The sequence below is a fragment of the Rutidosis leptorrhynchoides genome, chromosome 7 (genome assembly GCF_046630445.1).
Source record: "Rutidosis leptorrhynchoides isolate AG116_Rl617_1_P2 chromosome 7, CSIRO_AGI_Rlap_v1, whole genome shotgun sequence".
Taxonomy (NCBI): domain Eukaryota; kingdom Viridiplantae; phylum Streptophyta; class Magnoliopsida; order Asterales; family Asteraceae; genus Rutidosis; species Rutidosis leptorrhynchoides.
Window position 1 is genome coordinate 224023824 of NC_092339.1, and position 18335 is coordinate 224042158.

Here is an 18335-nt window from a genome sequence, read left to right on the forward strand (position 1 = left end):
CTGTTAAAATCTCTTAATTAACAAAAAGAATTGTATTCACCTTTCTCTACAAATTTCCTCTTGTTAATCAGGACTAACAGAATGCAACAATGTAAATGTATACTCTATGTGCCAAATATATTGTCTACTATTCGATATTTGGATGTAGAAGAATAAGATAGATAAAAGTAAGCGGTAAGACTTAAAAGTTAACCAAAAAATATATATGACATGTCGTTTTTCTTAAACATGTATGTTTTTTTATACGGAGATAAATATAAATATATTTGATACGAAATCCTACGTGTCAGCCTCTCCTTAAAAGCTAAGTAATCCTACGTGTTACATTCTAAGTGGTCCTTAATTATAACCACTGATGACATGGAAGTCCATCCGGCCAAATTTTGAAATCAAATAAACATAATAAATCGTCAGTTTAACCGCAGATTTTGGATCGCTCTCATCAATCAACAATCAAATTATCAACATTTTCTTTCATCTTTAATAAATCCAATATTCAAATCCATTTGTATTCGATCCGATAATATACTCCCTTCCGTTCAAGCTAAAGGATTCAAATCCATTTATCATCTAATCGACTACCCTCCTGTTAGCATTTCTCACCACATCTGTTTTGCTGAACATGATATTAGGGTTTTGAAATATATACACTCACGATGCAATTATTCAATTATACAATCTTTTCCAACCTTCAATCTTGATTCTGAAACGATTTCAACCTTCAATTATCAATTTGTCGGGTGTAAGTATTCAATATTTCCTATTTCTATATGATATAAAATATTTGATTCTTATTATTTTGAACTCGATTATTATGGATAAGAATATAACAAAAAGATTAATTGGTTTTGATATAATTTGAATTTGAAAATTGATTATGGTTCGTTCAAAGGTAAAATTAAATGCGCTTTCAGCAATAATAATCGATTAAAATAGAACCGGGTACGTTCATAGTTTAAACTGGTGGTTGTCGTTGAGGATCAAATGCAGCATGTTTCTGTAGGTTACGAACCTGATATGCATATTGTTTTAACTGCTTTTTTTCTTCAAACTCTTATGAATTCTTTGTTAGTATCTGTTTATTTGACTATCTGATGTGTTTTGTACTTAAGTTGTTGCTCTTGCCTCTTATACTTGATTTTTATGTATGTTCTTTTGGTTTAACTTCATTGCTTTATACAATTGTATGCTACTTTGTGCAGAATAATGGTAAAAATGTTTTTGTTGTTATGAGAGCTTATTCTCATCTGCCCTGTTTTTGCGTAGAGGTAACATCTAATGTTTTTGTTGTTAAAGATCGGGCACAACAAGTGTCTATACCTGATAACAATGATGTAGTTATTAGTTCTGTTGATAGGTTCATATTATTTACATCATCCCATGATAATATCATCTGATTCCCATCAATGATTCATCTTTAATTAGGGTTTGAAACTTGGTTTACCATACTTTCTAGGGTTTTGAACGAATAATCTTCGTCAGATCGAGGCGGATGAAATCGGTAAGCCTCGCTTTGTGTTCTTTATTGTAGCTGTGTTTAGCGCTATTGAACTGGTGACACGCATAGATGGTTTGCCATGTTCCCAAACACTCAAATTGTTAGTAGTAGTAGTAGCAACAATCGATTTACGGCGTTAGTATTTGTTAATTGATTTAGTTGAATTTTTTTTTTTTATGTTTATTCATGTCATTTGATATGGGTTATGCTCTTTATATATTTGAATTGGGTTAGTTGATTACTGATCATTAGGGTTTTGTTTGTATGTTATTTTCGTATCTTTATTTGAATGGTTCATTGTAATTTTGGTTTAGTTTTGCTCATGTGATTTTGGTTTATTATACTTCTTAACAGTGGCAAAATGTGGTATAAAGAACAGTAGCAACGATGTGGAGCGGTGCTTATCACTGGTGAGCTACAAATTATCTTATTGTAATAAATTCATGCATCTTTTTTAAAACGATGTTGCATCCAGAGGAAAGAATGCGCAGATTGATAAGCAACCTCATCAGACTTTCAAAACATAGTTTATATTTGATATACGCATCCTGGTTTTAGATATGCAAACCTATTAATTCTAATAATTAAACAAATTGTAATGGGACATTGAGAGGTCTGTACACCGGATTGTTATCACGTTATATGTTCGACAACAGATCATGTCAATGAATCAAAAAGCTCGGGAAGAATGGGAGCATGCTGATGCTGAAAAACTTCAAAGAGTGGATGAGGCAAGTGTCACATTGTTCTAACATTATAACATTCTTTGATTATTTACCGAGACTTCAAGTTTGTTGTTGATGAAAAACTAGCAAAGTTGTTCATTATGTGTAAATGAATTACATGAGATGAAATATTGCTTACTTTATATCTCTTGATCGCCTGATAGTTTGTGCTTTAATATACTTTAAGTCTCATAAAATGGGTATGAGATATTCATCAAGTTCTAACAACCCTTGAATATAAAATCTTCTATGATCCCAACTTCTGCATTTGATAGTGGTAATTTGGTTTATTTATAAAGGGGTAACTCTTGGTTATACTTTGCTTGTAATGGGTTTTAAATGTATACATTTAAATAATTGAAATTTCAGAAAGAGGAAAATGGAAACTTACAGAAAACTCATAGGTAATGCAGGTTTTACGAATTTTTTATGACAAAAAATGTGTTTTCAAGTGTACCCGAGACATTCGGTTTTGTGCTGTATTAAAATTACCTACTATGGCTTGAATTACAACCCACTCAATCTGCTAATTTTTAGCTTATTTTTAGAATTGGGTTTATATTAACTAATCATATTCTTATCGATAGGTAGCAAACATGAGGCACAATGCACTCCTTAGGAGATGCATAAGTTCTCTTACACGTGGCGGACCTGGTGAAATGCCAAGGCCAATTGAAGTACATGCTCATGATCCACTACGTTATGTTGCTAATATGCTCGATTGGCTATTTCAGGTTCATGTTTATCGATTCATTTTTTCTTGCATTCTTTTCACAAGTTGAATCCTAGTTCTTTTCACAGGCTTAGGTTTATCGATCCACTTATCTTTTTTTTTTTTGTCTAAACTGTAGATGTTGCTGATTGTGTATGTTTTGGGTTATATTCCTATCAATTGCAACTCTGATTATATGGTACTCAAGCTGTGCTGACAAGATGGAATTTTATTTGGAGGGCCTGCATCTCATGGAGCTGGAAATATATATTGGTTAGAAAAAAATTAACTTCTTCTAACAAAGATATATTAAGTTTATATAAATCGAGTCGATAATTGCTTGATACTTTACAACTCGCAAATGTTGTTGAATTAAAAATTTTCAATTTTATTAATGTTTGTTGGCAAACCTTATAGGGGATAAATTATTAGACACCATTTTACATGTACATTGATAAACCTTTTTTATGATATCATGATATATGATTGATGGTTCAAGTCAAATACATGTTTTTTTGTTTATTTAAATAAAAATCTGGAGTTCAGTTATAATGTTATGTAAATGGGTTGGTTGAAATCTATTTGATTGTATTATTATGTCAAGATTTTTTTGACCATTTTTAAGCTACTAATGATTTTCTTTTTTTGCTAATCAATTAATTAATTGTTGTTAAATGATAACTATTCCAGGTTATCTGAAGTCAAAGAAAAATCAGATTTTGGTTAATATAAATTATGGAAAATTTTGAAATCGAAGAGAATTTGTTTGCTGTTGGTGAACCAAAGGTCAATACAGGTTAACCTTTCTAATGTTAGTAGTAATTCCCCTAAAAAATGACAAGTCAAATTTTATGATGTGTTTGTGAAGTATCACTTTCTGCATTTATGTATTTAAATGTACGTATGCATCATTTCCGTTAGTCGTTATTTGTGTATTATGAAACCTACCACTATAAGACATTAATATGGTCAGTATTTAGAAAGTTAGACCAATGTTTGTGATCAATCATTAGTTGTTAATGCATCTAACGAATACGGAATACGGGCTGCAACTTTGGGGTCCGATCAACAATCACACACGTAGTCCATTCGTGTAAAAATACATGTTTTGAGCCGCCTGTACACCTTTTTTATGTAAGACTAACATTGTGTTTTTATTGTAGTTACATGGAGAAATGTGCAAAATGTTCACTCTGATTTATGTCAAAGTCTTGAGCGTTCTTCTGGATCTAGTAAATGCTCGTCCACGTACCACTTCAGGGATTCAGAGATTCTGTTCGTTGCATATAGCGTTAGAGAAAGCAAAGATGGTTCTTCAACATTGTGCTGAATGTAGCAAAATTTACTTGGTACCGTAAGATTTAACATTTTAATGCTCAAGTAACGTGTGTATCTGTTTATGTGTATGTGATTGTTTTTAATGTTTGTAGGCTATAACGGGGAACTCAGTTGTATTGAAATTTGAGAAGGCGAGATCAGTTCTTGAAGATGGTCTTAGAAGGGTTGAAGATATAGTTCCCACAAACTATAAGATGTAAGGTACATATAAGCAAGTTTTCTGCAGAAGGTTTTTATTGAAGGTTGCAAATTGGGCGGGTCGCACAGGCTAGTTAGTGTCTAGAATGTATTTTTTTTACATACGGGTCCAAACAGGCCATTCATGCTGGTTGAAACACTTCCTTCAAAAAGTTTGTAGTTTAACTTTTTTTTTTTTTTAAAATAATATAGCATTTGAATGTAATAATTGAGGTTTTATGTAAGAATCGGCCCATTTATAAGTATACAGACGGAAATTGCTACTGCTAATTATCATTACCACTTTTATGAAGTAATTTATAGTTTTGTGTGTTTAAAAGTGTAAAATTTCATTTATTGTCATTTGTTTTGTAACTAGTTGTGGAGCCCTCGCTTCGCGCCGGGGGCTCCGTTTTGAATGCGAGTTAAAAAAAGTCTTTCCTTTTGTGGATCTATTTTGTCAAAAAGAATTTTTTTCGACATCTAACATTGAAGGGTTGTTCCTTTTGTGAAAGTTGTTTCTTTTAGCGTTAAAGTTAGTTGATCTATTTTGTAAAAAAAAATATTTTTCAACATCTTTTGATAGCATTGAAGGGTTGTTCCTTTTAAGAAAGTTGCTTCTTTTATCGTTGGAGACAAAAAAAAAATGTAGCACATTAGTGGCCAATGTGGGTCCTACTGTTTGAGCGCAGTGTAGAAGCCGGTAAAGCGTGGTGGGTGTTTTTGGTGTTAGTGATGGGATAAATAATAATTTATAATATAGGTATAAAGTAGGTGGTTTGATTTGTATTTTAATGAAAGTTAGGGGGTTGGTTTGTAAAAAATGAAAAATTAAATAGTAGTATTCATAACAAATAAGACAAATTTTGTCTATTAGTTATGTTGGTAATATGTATGACCTGAACAACAAAGTTTTCAAGTATGCTTTGATGTTTTCAGGTTGTTTATGGAGTATTGGTTGAAGTTAAATATGCAATTGGTACTTAATCTTCATTACTTGGAACAAATTTTGCTTTTGTTTCTGTTTTGAAGTACTTGGGCCAAAACGTGTAAGTTGGCAGGGACACGCTAACCCTGTGTGCCGTAGCACCCACCAATCTCACCCCGAAAGAGACCTGTGCCGGAAAAGTACCTCCTCAGTTGTGCTCTGCCTATTATTTTTTGACAGATTTTGTCTTTATTTGATGTTTATTGCTTATGCGTTCTGTTTAGTTTGCTATGTTGTTACACTTTTGTTATTAGCATTATTTCCTCTTAAAATAGTAGTTATGGTTATGCTTATGTGATGGTGTTTAAGAAAAGTAATTTTAGTCAAGTCATTTTGTAGTTTACCTTTCTTGTATACACCGTTTGAACTTTTAAAGTTTGTCGATGATGATATATTGGACTATTTATTAGGATTCAGGATCAAAAATGCCCTTGGTCATCCCGAGCTAATAAAGTCTTGCTCTCTTATCTTTGGTGTTATGTTTTTAGTGAAATAAGGTTGGAGAAAACAATTGGAGAAAACACCGGGTGCAGTCTGAACAAACCAAAATCGTGAGTATTTTTTTGCACATTGGTCTACTTTTTTTGTGAAACGTATGTGTTTCATTTTTTATAATCATTCATGTTCTGCAGTGGTATTGAAGCGGAAGACAACAAAGGAGGACCGTGTTATACAATGAAGATGTACACTGCCCTATTAATTTTGTTTGAGGTTAAAGATGTAATGAGTTTTATTATATAATGAAGTTTTAGAACTCTAAAAGTGTAATATATGAAGTTGATAAATAAGAATTTTGAACTTTACGATTCAAATGGAGCAAAACAGCTTACATAAGTTTATATTATATATCTGATCTTTGAAGGTATGGGTCAGAAATACCACTTTCATGGGTTAGTTTGTTATAATGGTTGTATAAAGTGAAGGACCAAGCTGAAATTTGTGCAAGAGCTTTTAGTAAAGAGATGGTGGATCACAAGATGATACACTTTGTATAATGTAGGGTTGAACCTTTGGAATTAGTTAAATAGAATTCAATAGCAACGTTTAGTGAAGTTACCGATCAAATGGGTCAAAATGTAGTTGTACTTATTTTACATTTACAAACTTATTAAGTAATGCATTGTTTCGACATTGAAAGTGTATAATGCTATTTTTTTGAGATGTTGTGCAATGCAAAGGCTCTTAAATTTGAAATGACGTTAAATTAACTTCGATGACTAACCTGTTTTGGATGCACGCTTCTATTGCCTTTAACTTATTTAATTTTTTGGCTTATGCAAATTATTATGTCCATTGGTATACAGGTTCCTTTCGGATTTGCTGATCGTTTGTTTTGCTGATGGAGTTTCCGGATACTGCTAGGTTTCGTCGTTATAAAATAATTTTTTTTTTGGTTGCCATTGATTTACAATTGATTTTTTTCGAACGGCAGAAATATTATTAAACAAAAACTAGCGAGAAGCTAGGCCAAAATACATAGGAACAAAAGAAAAGACAAAACAATTATAAAGTTACAAGGAACACAACGGATTTTGCAACCACTCTGTCCAGTTTAAAGTGGACTTGTGATATCTCGCGTACAACCAGTTAAACCCTGTAACTACAATGGCGTCAAAAACATGAGATTTCCGAAACTTATGCTCTTTGAAGATGATGTCATTACGAAGTTTCCAGATATTCCATATAGTAGAATAAGCAATCACTGAAATTATTAATTTCTTGTTCCTATTATGCGAGAAAGAGTTAATCCAAATCCAAACATCGTCCACCGAATTCCAAATGGGGATAGAAATATCAAGCCAACTACCAACTTTACACCATAACTGATATGAGGTGTCACACCGAACAAACAAGTGACTATGAGATTCTTCAGAGACATCGCAGAGGGCACAACAAGAATTATCAAATGATAAATCTTTTGATTCTAGGTTTCGGAGAGTTGCAAGCCTATGGAGCTTGAGCCGCCAAACGAAGATGTTTATTTTAATCGGAACACTATTGCACCAATCCGTTTGATGAGTGAACGGGGCATAATCAAATGATGCAATAATGCTTCTAGCAGAGGATACTCGGTACAAACCATCTGTTGAATAATCCCACCACCATCGATCTTCACCCTCTGAAATGGAGACCGTGCTCAACAAGGAAAGAAGATGCAAAAGTTGCTCTTGCTCAGCCCCTCCTCTAATAGACCTGCGCCATTCCCAAAACCAGCCTACAGATGCAAGATGAGAGGCGACTGAACCTTTTTTAGCCGAGTCTAAAGCAAATAAACGAGGGAAACGCGTTGCGAGAATGTCATTACCAATCCACGGATCTCGCCAGAAGTCTGAATACTCACCATTGCCAATTTTTATGAGCAACTTAGAAGTGATTTACAATTGATCATAGTATGTGATTAATTTGCTTTATAATGCATGTTACCGCCGAATTTTGAACATGATTTCTGGTTGTTGGTTGATTTTTAACTTCATTTTACATACATTATTTGTTGTTTGTTATTACATTTACTGTACATTAGCTTTATATCTATCAGCGGCGCATTTAAATGATTCGGTATTATTTTACAATACTGGTTGTGGTATTCCCTTGGCTCTTTTGGACGACTGATAATGTTATTTTGCATTACATTAGTTTAATGACCGGTAAGGAGGCAAGATGCGGCATAAGAAGACTGATGTTAGAGGGATGGCATGTTGGGTGTGTGCTCCAAGAACCAGCTACAACGACCTTATATTAGTGTTTTTTATTTTAAAGTTTCCTCCATTGTAAATTACATTTATGATTTTTTTGTAAATACTTTAAGTAGTGTTGCTATTTACTGAAATACATCTCAATATTGTGCGTTGTTTAAATTTATATAACTATATATCTATTTTTTGTAGCGTCTGCCAAACAAAATGATGTTACTACCTGGACTACGCAGTGGTAAAACAGTGTCGTGCTTCAATTTGGCTAAACGAAAGTACAAATGGAGGTTGAAATAAGAGAAGTCGAAGAAGAAACCAAATCTGTGTGTGTCTTGATTTACACGCTTTCGAAAAGAATATTGTCTAAAGCCTGGTACAAAATATTTATTCAATTACCGCTATAAAAAGCGTTATTTTAATCTTTTTACAAATGTCAACGGTAGATAAATTACATGAATAAATTTATTAACACATATTATCAACCTTTTGATGATGTGTATTCTTTTTACTATACAACTTCAACACAGAACAAAATTTAAGACAATACATTGACAATGTACTATATAAAGCTTTCTTCGATAAATCTAGTAAAATTAATATTCCCAAAAATATCGACACAAGAAAAATGGAACTGGTTTAATCTATCTTTGCTCATATCATGTTGCGTGGAGAATTAAAGTGAGATAAAGCGTGACGATTATTCCATTTTCACATGTCAAACTCTTAAAATCCGGTCTTACCCTGTTTCATACGCGCGCATTAAGTCGAACACCTTGTGGGTTCCAAACCCATTTCTCGTTTCATATCTAAACTTATTGGAATTGGAATTCGTTTCAAATCATAATGTCTAGGTTTCTATAATATTTCGTGATTTAATGTCCTCCGCAAAAAGTTTTTTTTTCCAGTTTGTACAAAGATTATGACACCTTTTTTGTCGCTCGTTGTCTGAACTGCAATTTAGACAATTAATTGGTTGTTAGTCTTCGAATTGAAGCTGAAATTTGTAAGTCTCGATCCTTTCTATGATTGCAATTTTAACTCTCACATTCTGTTATTAAATTGGTTTTATCTTGATCTTATTTGAATTAGTGTTCTTAATATAGATGCTCATAACTCTTATTGCATTTGTTGTTTAACTTTAACCTAAATTATTGTTTCATAGATTAGTTACACCATGATAAGAATTGTAGATGCAAGTGTTTATACTGAATAATAATTTAGCATGCAGTGTTTAAGTGAACGATGCTTGGCAGGCGCAAATATTTTTCAAGCCGCGCGAGGCTATAGGCATGTTTTGGGTAGAAAAATGAGGTAATTTAGCATAGTGATGGTCATCTTGTAATCAGTCGATTAATAAAGTTAATTCTTAAATCGTTTAAATAATACATGCAGGTTTAATGGTCTTCTGTTGTGCAATATTTCGAGATACTTCTCTCAATCGAAATATATTTTTCACAAAAAGGTAGATAGTTATGGCAGAGCAAGCAGGTTGTACCAACGAAAACTTTGTTGTAAGGTTTGTTCTCGTCTGTTAAAATCTTTTATGTGTTTTATGGTTCTATCTTAAAATACAATTTACACTTTTTAAGATGTTTGGCAGGCTACAAGTGCATATTAGCTTACTTTATAGGAATAACACACTTTTTAGCATGTTTAGTGATGCTTATTTTGAACATATTACTTAAGAAAGATCTCAAGCAGCTACCATTATTGGTATCAAAAATGACAATGAAGGGGGCAGGATTCGAATTTATAGTCTTGTTTTTAGCCTTACACACTTGTGTATTTCCAAACACTCCTGTGATATCAATATTCATCTGTTGCATGCATGCATTGCAGCAAAAGAACATCCTTCCAATTGTTACTGAACTCCAGACACTTCATATAATTTGCTTCATAAATGGTAGCCAATCAACTTATTAAACATTTATTGATGATTCTCCCGGCAGTAATCATCAGAAGATTAAGTACCATTTGGTTCTATTTTGTTATTTTCTTTTTGCTGTTTATCGTTAACATGCTATAAGTGTTAACAGGAATGGGATTTTTCTGTTTTTGTTTTAATTATTTTTTAAATGTATGGTAACATGTATTGAAGCGATTTACTACATCTTATTCATGTCCTATTTTTCTTTGTAAAATTTTGAAGTTATATGATATATGATATAGCAGGAGATGATGTCTATGTTTCAGCATTCTTATTACTGGTGAAGTTGTATGTTGATAATGTCACTCTCTCACTCTAGTTGAACGTCTTCTATTTAATATGACTTATTTGAACAACTTGTCAATATATCTTATATGACACAACTAGTTTGTTTCAACTGATCAGTTATCATCAAGTGAAAACGCTTTTAGTGGTCTTTTTTTTAATCTTATAATTGATTATTGATTTTCTATTTTTTTATTTATTTATGTTTGATGTGGATTTCTATAGTTAACACTTCTTGTTTCTTTTCTTTTTTTTCACATTGTTAATTTGGATTGCTTGTAGGTATTTACATCAATGTGCCATGATGGGCGTGATGAAGTCTTTGATGAAGAAAAAGACGATTTTGATGCATCTCTGGCTCGGAAACAATTTCCTTCTATCATGATAGGGCAGTCTATCGCAGTCGAGTTATATGATGGTGTTTCTGATGGCCCTGAGAAGAGTAGTAGTGATTTTACAGGAAAAATGTGTAATGATCATCTTGCAACTAAAGTAGTGGATCCTGATATGTTGTATGATTCATTGGGTAAAATATCTAAGGATTTTAATAGTTTTTCATCCTACGAGTTTGTAAGTATAAAAGATCAAAGTACTACGGGTTCTACATCTTCTTTGTCCATTCTCCAATCTGGGATATCTTCATCAAAAGAAGAAAAATCCCAAAATAAAGTGAAATCAGAATCTAAATGGTCTGGTGATGATTCATCTAATAAAGTTGCACTAAGTGGTCAACTACATAGTGGACCATTTGAACCAGTACTTGATAAATCTATCAGTTGCGTATCTACATTAAGCAAGAAGCAGTGCAGTCAGTTAGAAAACTGTGGTCTGCATACGGTGGGTTGTAGGAAAATACTTATATGCTATATACTGTTCTTTTTCATGTTTCATAGATAAGTACTTCAGTAGTACTCATTTGTGGTAATACGTATTGTCGTAAATCGGATTTTGCAGATAAGGAAGTTGTTGAACCATTTCCCTCGGACATATGCTGACCTGCAGAATGCTCAGTCTAGAATTGATGATGGACAGTACTTAATATTTGTTGGAAAAGTTATGTCATCCAGGTTAGAGTTTGTCTTGATAATTGAGTACTTTCTAATAGCTAGTTTCTTATTTATCTTTAAAATATTCTCTCTTTGTTTGTGTAAAATATTAAAGAAAACCAATAGTATTATTAGCTCATTGTAGGGTGATTTTGAATATTGCTATGGCATGCTAGTAGGTTTCTTATGAGGTCCAATGTTTTAATACAGAGCATGAAGGACACACTCATTGTTAAGGTATTAAGTGCATGTCCATAGATTTTCATGGGCCATGTGTTTTACTTGATGTATAGTCTGTTTTCATCAGTTCACTACCAATCTTCTGGTTGAGGGAATCTGCCTAAACGCTGTGTGATATAAAAGTTTCTTTATTTATTTTTATTTATTTTCTTTTTGATGTTATCGAGATGATCTTAAATGTAGGGGAATCAAGGCGAACTGTTCTCTATCATTTCTTGAGGTGATTGTTGGTTGTGAGGTTTCAGAAAGTGTTTCAGCTTCTGCATGTTCAGTTTCTGAAAACAGTAGTGGAAGCAAAAGAACGATATATTTGCACTTGAAGAAATTTTTCCGCGGGACTCGTTTTACTTATCAGCCTTTTTTGAAAAGTCTTCAGGATAAGCAGAAACCGGGAGACATTGTATGTGTTAGTGGCAAGGTGAGTTTATAAGGTTCTACGTCTCATATGTTATTGTTTCATGGGTTACATTCGTGTACTAGTAGAATATCTACATTTGTGGTTGTAAATCTCTAAAATTTTTGAGTGAGGAACCGTGCAGTGATGCAGATTTTTTTTTTTAGTATGAAAACGATGATCCAAAACTCACTTTCCGTTCCTATGATGTAGGTAAGGACTATGCGTACCAAAGATCATTATGAAATGAGGGAGTACAGTCTCGATTTAATTCGAGACGATGATGATGAATCTGCCTGTGCTGAAGGGAGACCATACCCAATTTACCCTTCAAAAGGTGGTCTCAATCCCAAGTTACTTGGAAATACTATTGCAAGGTCTTCATTTCTGCCTTCTCGATTGCAGTAATCCGTTATATACTGTGATGTGTATTTCTTTCTCTTTGCATTTTCTGCTGAGCTATCTATTGCTAACATATGATAGTAGCATCCCGAGTAATCTTTTAGTAAGGATTTTTAATAGAAGTATGTCTAAATTAACTGATGAAAATTGATTTTGTTCGTCACCCGTTGTCTCTTTAACTGTTGCACAATAAATGTTTTGATAAGCTATCTGCTCAGGATGTGTTATCAGGTTACTTATGATCCTTCATACGGACCATGCACTTACAATTACTAGATTAACTTTACATAATCTTTGAGGACAAGAGAGGTAGCAGATATTAAAAAAAAATAAACAAAAAAAACCTTCTTTTCTAATGATCTTATACTGATACTATTTATGGATAGTCTTGGAAGGCTTTAATAGTTGAATTTGTATCAGGGGTAATTTGCCTCTTCCCTTCAGCGATGATTTTACATTTATTTGCTTTTTAATATTTTTCAGAGTTCTAGATTCCTTGCCTTCTGACATAGATCCAGTTCCAGAAAATATTCTTCAGATGTTTGGACTACTGAATCTTCGAGACGTAAGTCTGCTAAAGTTCTTACATTTCTCAAATTAATAATAGTGATGATATTAATGAATGACTGAATAAATGGTGGACCATTTACTGGTCTAATTAATTAAGTGCTAACAAATGTGACTGTATGCTCACTGTTCACTCGAAATAAAAATTTCAAGTTTTATAGAAACGGAAAGTGGCAACCTCTAAAAGTAATAAAACATGCGTATAAATACAGGCATATATTGGGATTCACCAGCCAGCTAATTTTAATGAGGCTGACTTAGCTCGCAGAAGGATCATCTTTGATGAGTTCTTCTACCTACAGGTGATCTTTTGTTTTTAATATCAGTGCTTCCATTTTTAGAATTTCTGATGGTGCATGAAAAAGGACCATTGCTTACAACATATTTTTGAGTTAATAGTAAAGTTTTTATTTCCAAATTGGTTGTTTCTTTTATTTATATATTTATTTATTAATGCTTTTGACACATTTAAGTAAATAACAGCTGGGCCGGTTGTTTCAAATGCTTGAAGGACTTGGTAGTTGGATTGAAAAGGATGGTTTATTGGACAAGTACAGAAACCCTACAACAAATGCAACACTTTCTGAAAATTGGTGCACTCTAACCAAGAAGTTTTTGAAGATACTACCGTATTCATTAACTTCCAGTCAGTTAAGTGCTGTTTCAGAGATCATATGGGATTTAAAGCGCCAAGTTCCAATGAATCGACTTTTGCAGGTAAGGATAACAATAGAGAGGTTTTTTTTTTTTTTTTTTTTTTTTTTTTTCCACCTTTCCTTTCTAAATATTTGATATCTGCTAGTATCCTGATTTGCACATAGTCGCTATCATGACTTTTAAACAAGTGTAAATGATTTTTAATTTCATGATGTTCACTTTCTGATGTATATATTTTATGCAATTGATAGCCTATAGTGGAACAAGGTACTAAAACGGTCCTAATATAGATTATAAAGTTGTCAGGCTGTGTCTTTATCCTTTCTTTGACATGGTTATAGAAAAACATGGATCTTTTTTTTGGTGTAATAAGTATATAGATTAACATCGTGTATGAGAATTAACATTGATTACTAGAACTAGACCTGCATTAAATATTCAAATTAACTATATATTAACCTTGTGTCTGTTTTTTTGCAGGGAGATGTAGGGTGTGGGAAAACTGTGGTAGCTTTCTTGGCATGTATGGAAGTTATTGGTTCCGGATATCAGGTTGTTTTAGTTGATGCTCTCAGAACCATTTGTAATCTAATAAAGTTTTAGTCTCTACCATTTGTGGTGAATTTTGATTTAATGGCTTTTGTTGTTTGTCGTATATTTCTTAGGCAGCTTTCATGGTTCCAACTGAGTTACTTGCCATCCAACATCATGATCACCTTCTCAATTTGCTTGAAAAAATGGATGATATAGATTGCAAACCATCTGTTGCTTTGTTAACAGGGTCCATTCCAACTAAAAAGGCTCGCCTAATTCGTGAGGTATGTACTTCTGTAACTATCATCTAAAAAAGTTAAAGACTTGTAATCAGATAGGCAATTGCTACACACACACACACACACACATTTTTTATTTTCTTTAATTTCATTCCTCGGGTGTGGGATATTTTTAAGTGTTGTCATATTTACCTTGGATTTTATGTTTGCTGTTTTCGAGCTGCCAGGGTCTTCAAAGTGGAGAGATTGCATTGGTGATTGGGACTCATAGTTTAATTGCCGAAAAGGTGGAATTCTCTTCTTTACGGATTGCTGTGGTAGATGAGCAACACAGATTTGGTGTCATCCAAAGAGGTCGATTCAATAGCAAGGTCTTGTCTTATTAACTGATTTTCAAACGTATTCCCTTCTAATAACTCCTACTCGGTTATCTTATATGTACTACCCTTCCTCCCATATTTACAGCCCATGTTTTCTTTCCTAGTTGTCCAAAATTAATTGTCCTCTCCGGAAAATTAACTACAGTTCCTCCTTTATTACCCCTACTTTTTATGTGTGTCATAAAAAGGTGGGTAAAAATAAGGGTCAAATTGCCATTTTGTGTAATGATTATGTTTTCATAAGCTGAGTTTTTCCTATGTGCAGAATAAATATGTGAATGAGGGAGTAATGTTTTGTTTCTGAAATTCTGCAGTTATACTATAACTCGATAAATTCGAGATTGGTTGAAAACGATTCAGGTAACATCTCAAAAGGTGACTTAAGTATGGCTCCTCATGTTCTTGCTATGACTGCAACACCAATCCCAAGGACTCTTGCTTTAGCTTTGTACGGAGATATGTCTCTCACTCAAGTATGTAACTTTCCTACCTGATTATTATCTTTCTAAAATGTTGCTGTGTGTCTCCAACCTACAAATCACTCAAAACTCATAAAGAAGGGATACTAACACTCTAGCGGGCCCCACTAGCTGGTCCCACGACCAACATTGGAGCTTCGTGGTGACCTCAAAACTCGTCAGGGTTCTTAATATGGCGTTCATATATTTCCTAGAAGTTTAGATATCGAGATCTGTATAAAGACTGATGTTTGTGCTATAATCTTTTTTTATTTATTATCATGGTGTAGTCCGGAATATTTTGTGGGTTTGTAACAAATATGGGTCATAAAGGTTTTTTTTAATTATAAATTTTTTGCAGCTAACTCAAAGTTCTTGCTGGCGTATAATATTTGTTTCTTAAATGAATTGCAGATAACGGATTTACCACCAGGGAGAAAACCCATTGATACATTTATAGTTGAAGGAAATGAAACTGGATTTAAACAGGTTTATCAGGTATATCTCTCTCTCTCTCTCTCTCTCTCTCTCTCTCTCTCTCTCTCTCTCTCTCTCTCTCTCTCTCTGTTCTATCATTTCATTGGATCCATGAAAATGAGAAAGTCACTATTTTATGCACAGATGATGAGGGAGGAATTAGATTCAGGGGGTAGGGTGTATGTAGTTTACCCAATCATCGAACAATCAGAACAACTTCCTCAGCTACGTGGGGCCTCTGCTGACCTGGAAGTAATATCCAATACATTTGAAGGTATCAATTGTGGGTTGTTACATGGAAGAATGAAAAGTGATGAAAAAGACGACGCTTTGAGACGGTTTAGATCAGGAGACACACAGATACTTCTTTCTACTCTCGTCGTTGAAATTGGTGTTGATGTTCCAGAAGCTTCTATGATGGTTGTTATGAATGCCGAGAGATTTGGATTAGCTCAACTACACCAACTTAGGGGACGAGTTGGACGTGGGGTCCGCAAGTCAAAGTGTGTACTTTTGTCTTCAACATCTAGTGGACTGGGTCGGTTGGAGGTTCTCGAGAAATCGTCAGATGGTTTCCAACTGGCTAACATGGACCTTCTTCTGCGTGGTCCCGGTGACTTGCTTGGTAGGAAACAGTCGGGTCATCTTCCTGAGTTTCCCATTGCTAGATTAGAAATTGACGGAAATATTCTTCAAGAAGCCCACCTTGCTGCACTGGTAATATTCTAACCAAAACAATTATTTTATTATTTTTTGTTTTTGTTTTTATAATAGTCACGATGTATGAATAAATGTGGTAATTGCAGACGATTTTAAGTGATTCAAATAATTTGGAAAGTTTCCCTGCACTTAAAGCCGAGCTCAGTATGAGACAACCACTCTGCCTTTTAGGTGATTAATGTAAACATGAATTGAGGTGCCAATATGAACATACCATTAAACTGCTGTTCCCGAAGCTTGTACATACTCTTGACTTGTGAAGACATTCTCCAGGGCCTAGACCTCACATGAAGTTAATATTTTTGATGCAGGTATGTCCATTAAATTTGATTAACTTAACTTGTAATGAAATTGTTTGACCATGTCAAAAAATTGTTCAATGGGGGAGGAATTGATGATACTCATGGGAAATATCAAACAATAAGTTTTTTTTTATTGATTTTTGTATATATGACATGTCTTGTAAAATTGTCCTAGTTATTTTGGCTTACTTGGGAATGTCACAATAAAATATACTGCAACAATTTTTTGGGTATGTACAGACTACTTACAAGTTTGGCTCCCTTTGATTTAATTCCATGTTATTTAATATTAGTCTGTCCTTGTACTTGTACATTTATCAGCACCTTAGCACCAATGAGGCGTAAATGATGAGTGCACTCTTCTTTTTTTGATTTTTTTCGGTCGTGAATTTCAGGATGGTCAGGGAGAGTAACACAGATGCTTAATTGAAAGTCCATGGTTCAAAAATTATGGCACATAAATGGCTGTTTTGCCCAATTCATCTGTTACTTGGCTTTCTATCTGCTCCTTGAAAGATAAATGTTGTACACACCTGAATGTACATTCGTGGTATATTCCTATGTAGCATATCCTTTTGTTAGTACTGATTTATTTATTTACTAGTTTTATGAGCCCGTGCGTTGAATTACATTTTATACTCGATAAAACGCCAAACATGAACAAATAAACGATACAAATGTTATCAGTAATAAAGGATTTGTTTGGCGTTAGAATTATTATAACTTCAATTGACAAATAATCGATAAAACACCAATCATGAATCCTTAAAAAGTTATTTTAAATTTGATTGTAATAAAATAATATTTTTTGTACATCAATAATTGTATATGTTTTTAGTATAGACAAATTTTGTTATGTCAAAATTTCAAATGAAGCAGAGAAGATATATATCTAAATATCTATACACACTTATTTTTTAAAGTTATTGTAAATTAATTTTATATTATATAAAATATCATCATTCATAAATAATATTATAATATCTATTTTATAATTTTTATTACCATAAAAACATTGTAAATAGTTATATATATATATATATATATATATATATATATATATATATATATATATATATATATATATATATATATATATATAGGTCATAATTAAGAGGGAAACACTTTTTTGGGAAGAACGGGAAGTAAATTTTTTTTTTTTTTTTTTTTGTCGAAATTTTTTTTCAAAATTAAGAGAACACGAAAATATGAACATTTAAAAAAGATACTTTGTAATGAATGTTATTATTGTGGCTGGAAAACCCTCGAAGAAAAAACTAATAACATGCATCATGTGTGATGTTATTTATGAATGTTATTCTTCGAGCGTTTTTTTCTATCATTTATTTCTTAGAGCCTTTTTTGGCCAAAATAATTACATTCACTACAAAGTGTATTTTTTAAATGTTCATATTTTTATGTGATCTTAATGCCTGAATTTTTGTTTTAAAAAAAAACGAAAAAAATTACTTTTCCCCACTTCTCTCTTGATTAAAACACTATATATATATATATATATATATATATATATATATATATATATATATATATATATATATATATATATATATATTAAATC

At 32.8% G+C, this 18335-nt stretch overlaps 3 protein-coding genes across 9 annotated transcripts; 2 read left to right on the plus strand and 1 right to left on the minus strand.

Moving 5' to 3' along the window:
• Positions 1-393: 393 nt before the first annotated feature.
• Positions 394-6511, plus strand: LOC139857421 (U-box domain-containing protein 6-like). Of its 5 annotated transcripts, XR_011762524.1 has the most exons (11): positions 394-742; positions 1853-1908; positions 2155-2233; positions 2815-2957; positions 3075-3208; positions 3626-3721; positions 4099-4284; positions 4366-4469; positions 5390-5429; positions 5927-5989; positions 6071-6135. XR_011762524.1 is itself a non-coding variant. In XM_071846170.1 (10 exons), the coding sequence occupies exons 6-10, from the start codon at positions 3671-3673 to the stop codon at positions 6177-6179; spliced, it is 513 nt and encodes a 170-aa protein (XP_071702271.1). In that variant the 5' UTR covers positions 394-742; positions 1853-1908; positions 2155-2233; positions 2815-2957; positions 3075-3208; positions 3626-3670; the 3' UTR covers positions 6180-6511. The 5 variants fall into 5 exon arrangements, 3 of the variants coding, with proteins under 3 accessions (XP_071702271.1, XP_071702273.1, XP_071702272.1); XR_011762523.1 differs by having other exon boundaries at positions 5390-5989; positions 6071-6156; XM_071846170.1 differs by lacking the exon at positions 5390-5429 and having other exon boundaries at positions 6071-6511.
• A 438-nt stretch (positions 6512-6949) lies between these two features.
• Positions 6950-7956, minus strand: LOC139859893 (uncharacterized). Its single transcript, XM_071848667.1, has 2 exons — positions 7944-7956; positions 6950-7767 (listed from the first exon to the last, which is right to left on the minus strand). Exons 1-2 carry the CDS (start codon positions 7954-7956, stop codon positions 6950-6952), a joined length of 831 nt encoding a protein of 276 aa, XP_071704768.1.
• Positions 7957-8782: 826 nt separating this feature from the next.
• On the plus strand, positions 8783-17421 carry LOC139857293 (ATP-dependent DNA helicase homolog RECG1, chloroplastic/mitochondrial). 3 transcript variants are annotated; one of them, XR_011762455.1, is made up of 18 exons: positions 8783-9131; positions 9350-9439; positions 9521-9644; positions 10623-11177; positions 11295-11407; positions 11810-12044; positions 12234-12397; positions 12906-12987; positions 13202-13291; positions 13473-13706; positions 14127-14198; positions 14312-14464; positions 14647-14790; positions 15114-15272; positions 15672-15755; positions 15879-16451; positions 16541-16765; positions 17152-17421. XR_011762455.1 is itself a non-coding variant. In XM_071846026.1 (17 exons), exons 2-17 carry the CDS (start codon positions 9351-9353, stop codon positions 16631-16633), a joined length of 2964 nt encoding a protein of 987 aa, XP_071702127.1. In that variant the 5' UTR covers positions 8783-9131; position 9350; the 3' UTR covers positions 16634-17106. The 3 variants fall into 3 exon arrangements, 1 of the variants encoding a protein (XP_071702127.1); XR_011762456.1 differs by having other exon boundaries at positions 9357-9439; XM_071846026.1 differs by lacking the exon at positions 17152-17421 and having other exon boundaries at positions 16541-17106.
• The last annotated feature ends 914 nt before the right edge of the window (positions 17422-18335 follow it).

Bases quoted from the DNA above. Each gene is read 5' to 3' on its own strand.
- LOC139857421 (XM_071846170.1), top strand. From the start codon at position 3,671: ATGGAAAATTTTGAAATCGAAGAGAATTTGTTTGCTGTTGGTGAACCA. The intron at 3,722-4,098 runs GTCAATACAGGT...TTTTTATTGTAG, and splicing joins TTGCTGTTGGTGAACCAAAG to TTACATGGAGAAATGTGCAA. The intron at 4,470-5,926 runs GTAAGGTACATA...TTATGTTTTTAG, and splicing joins GTTCCCACAAACTATAAGAT to TGAAATAAGGTTGGAGAAAA.
- LOC139857293 (XM_071846026.1), top strand. From the start codon at position 9,351: ATGCAGTGTTTAAGTGAACGATGCTTGGCAGGCGCAAATATTTTTCAA. The intron at 12,398-12,905 runs GTCTTCATTTCT...AATATTTTTCAG, and splicing joins CTTGGAAATACTATTGCAAG to AGTTCTAGATTCCTTGCCTT. The intron at 15,273-15,671 runs GTATGTAACTTT...AATGAATTGCAG, and splicing joins GAGATATGTCTCTCACTCAA to ATAACGGATTTACCACCAGG.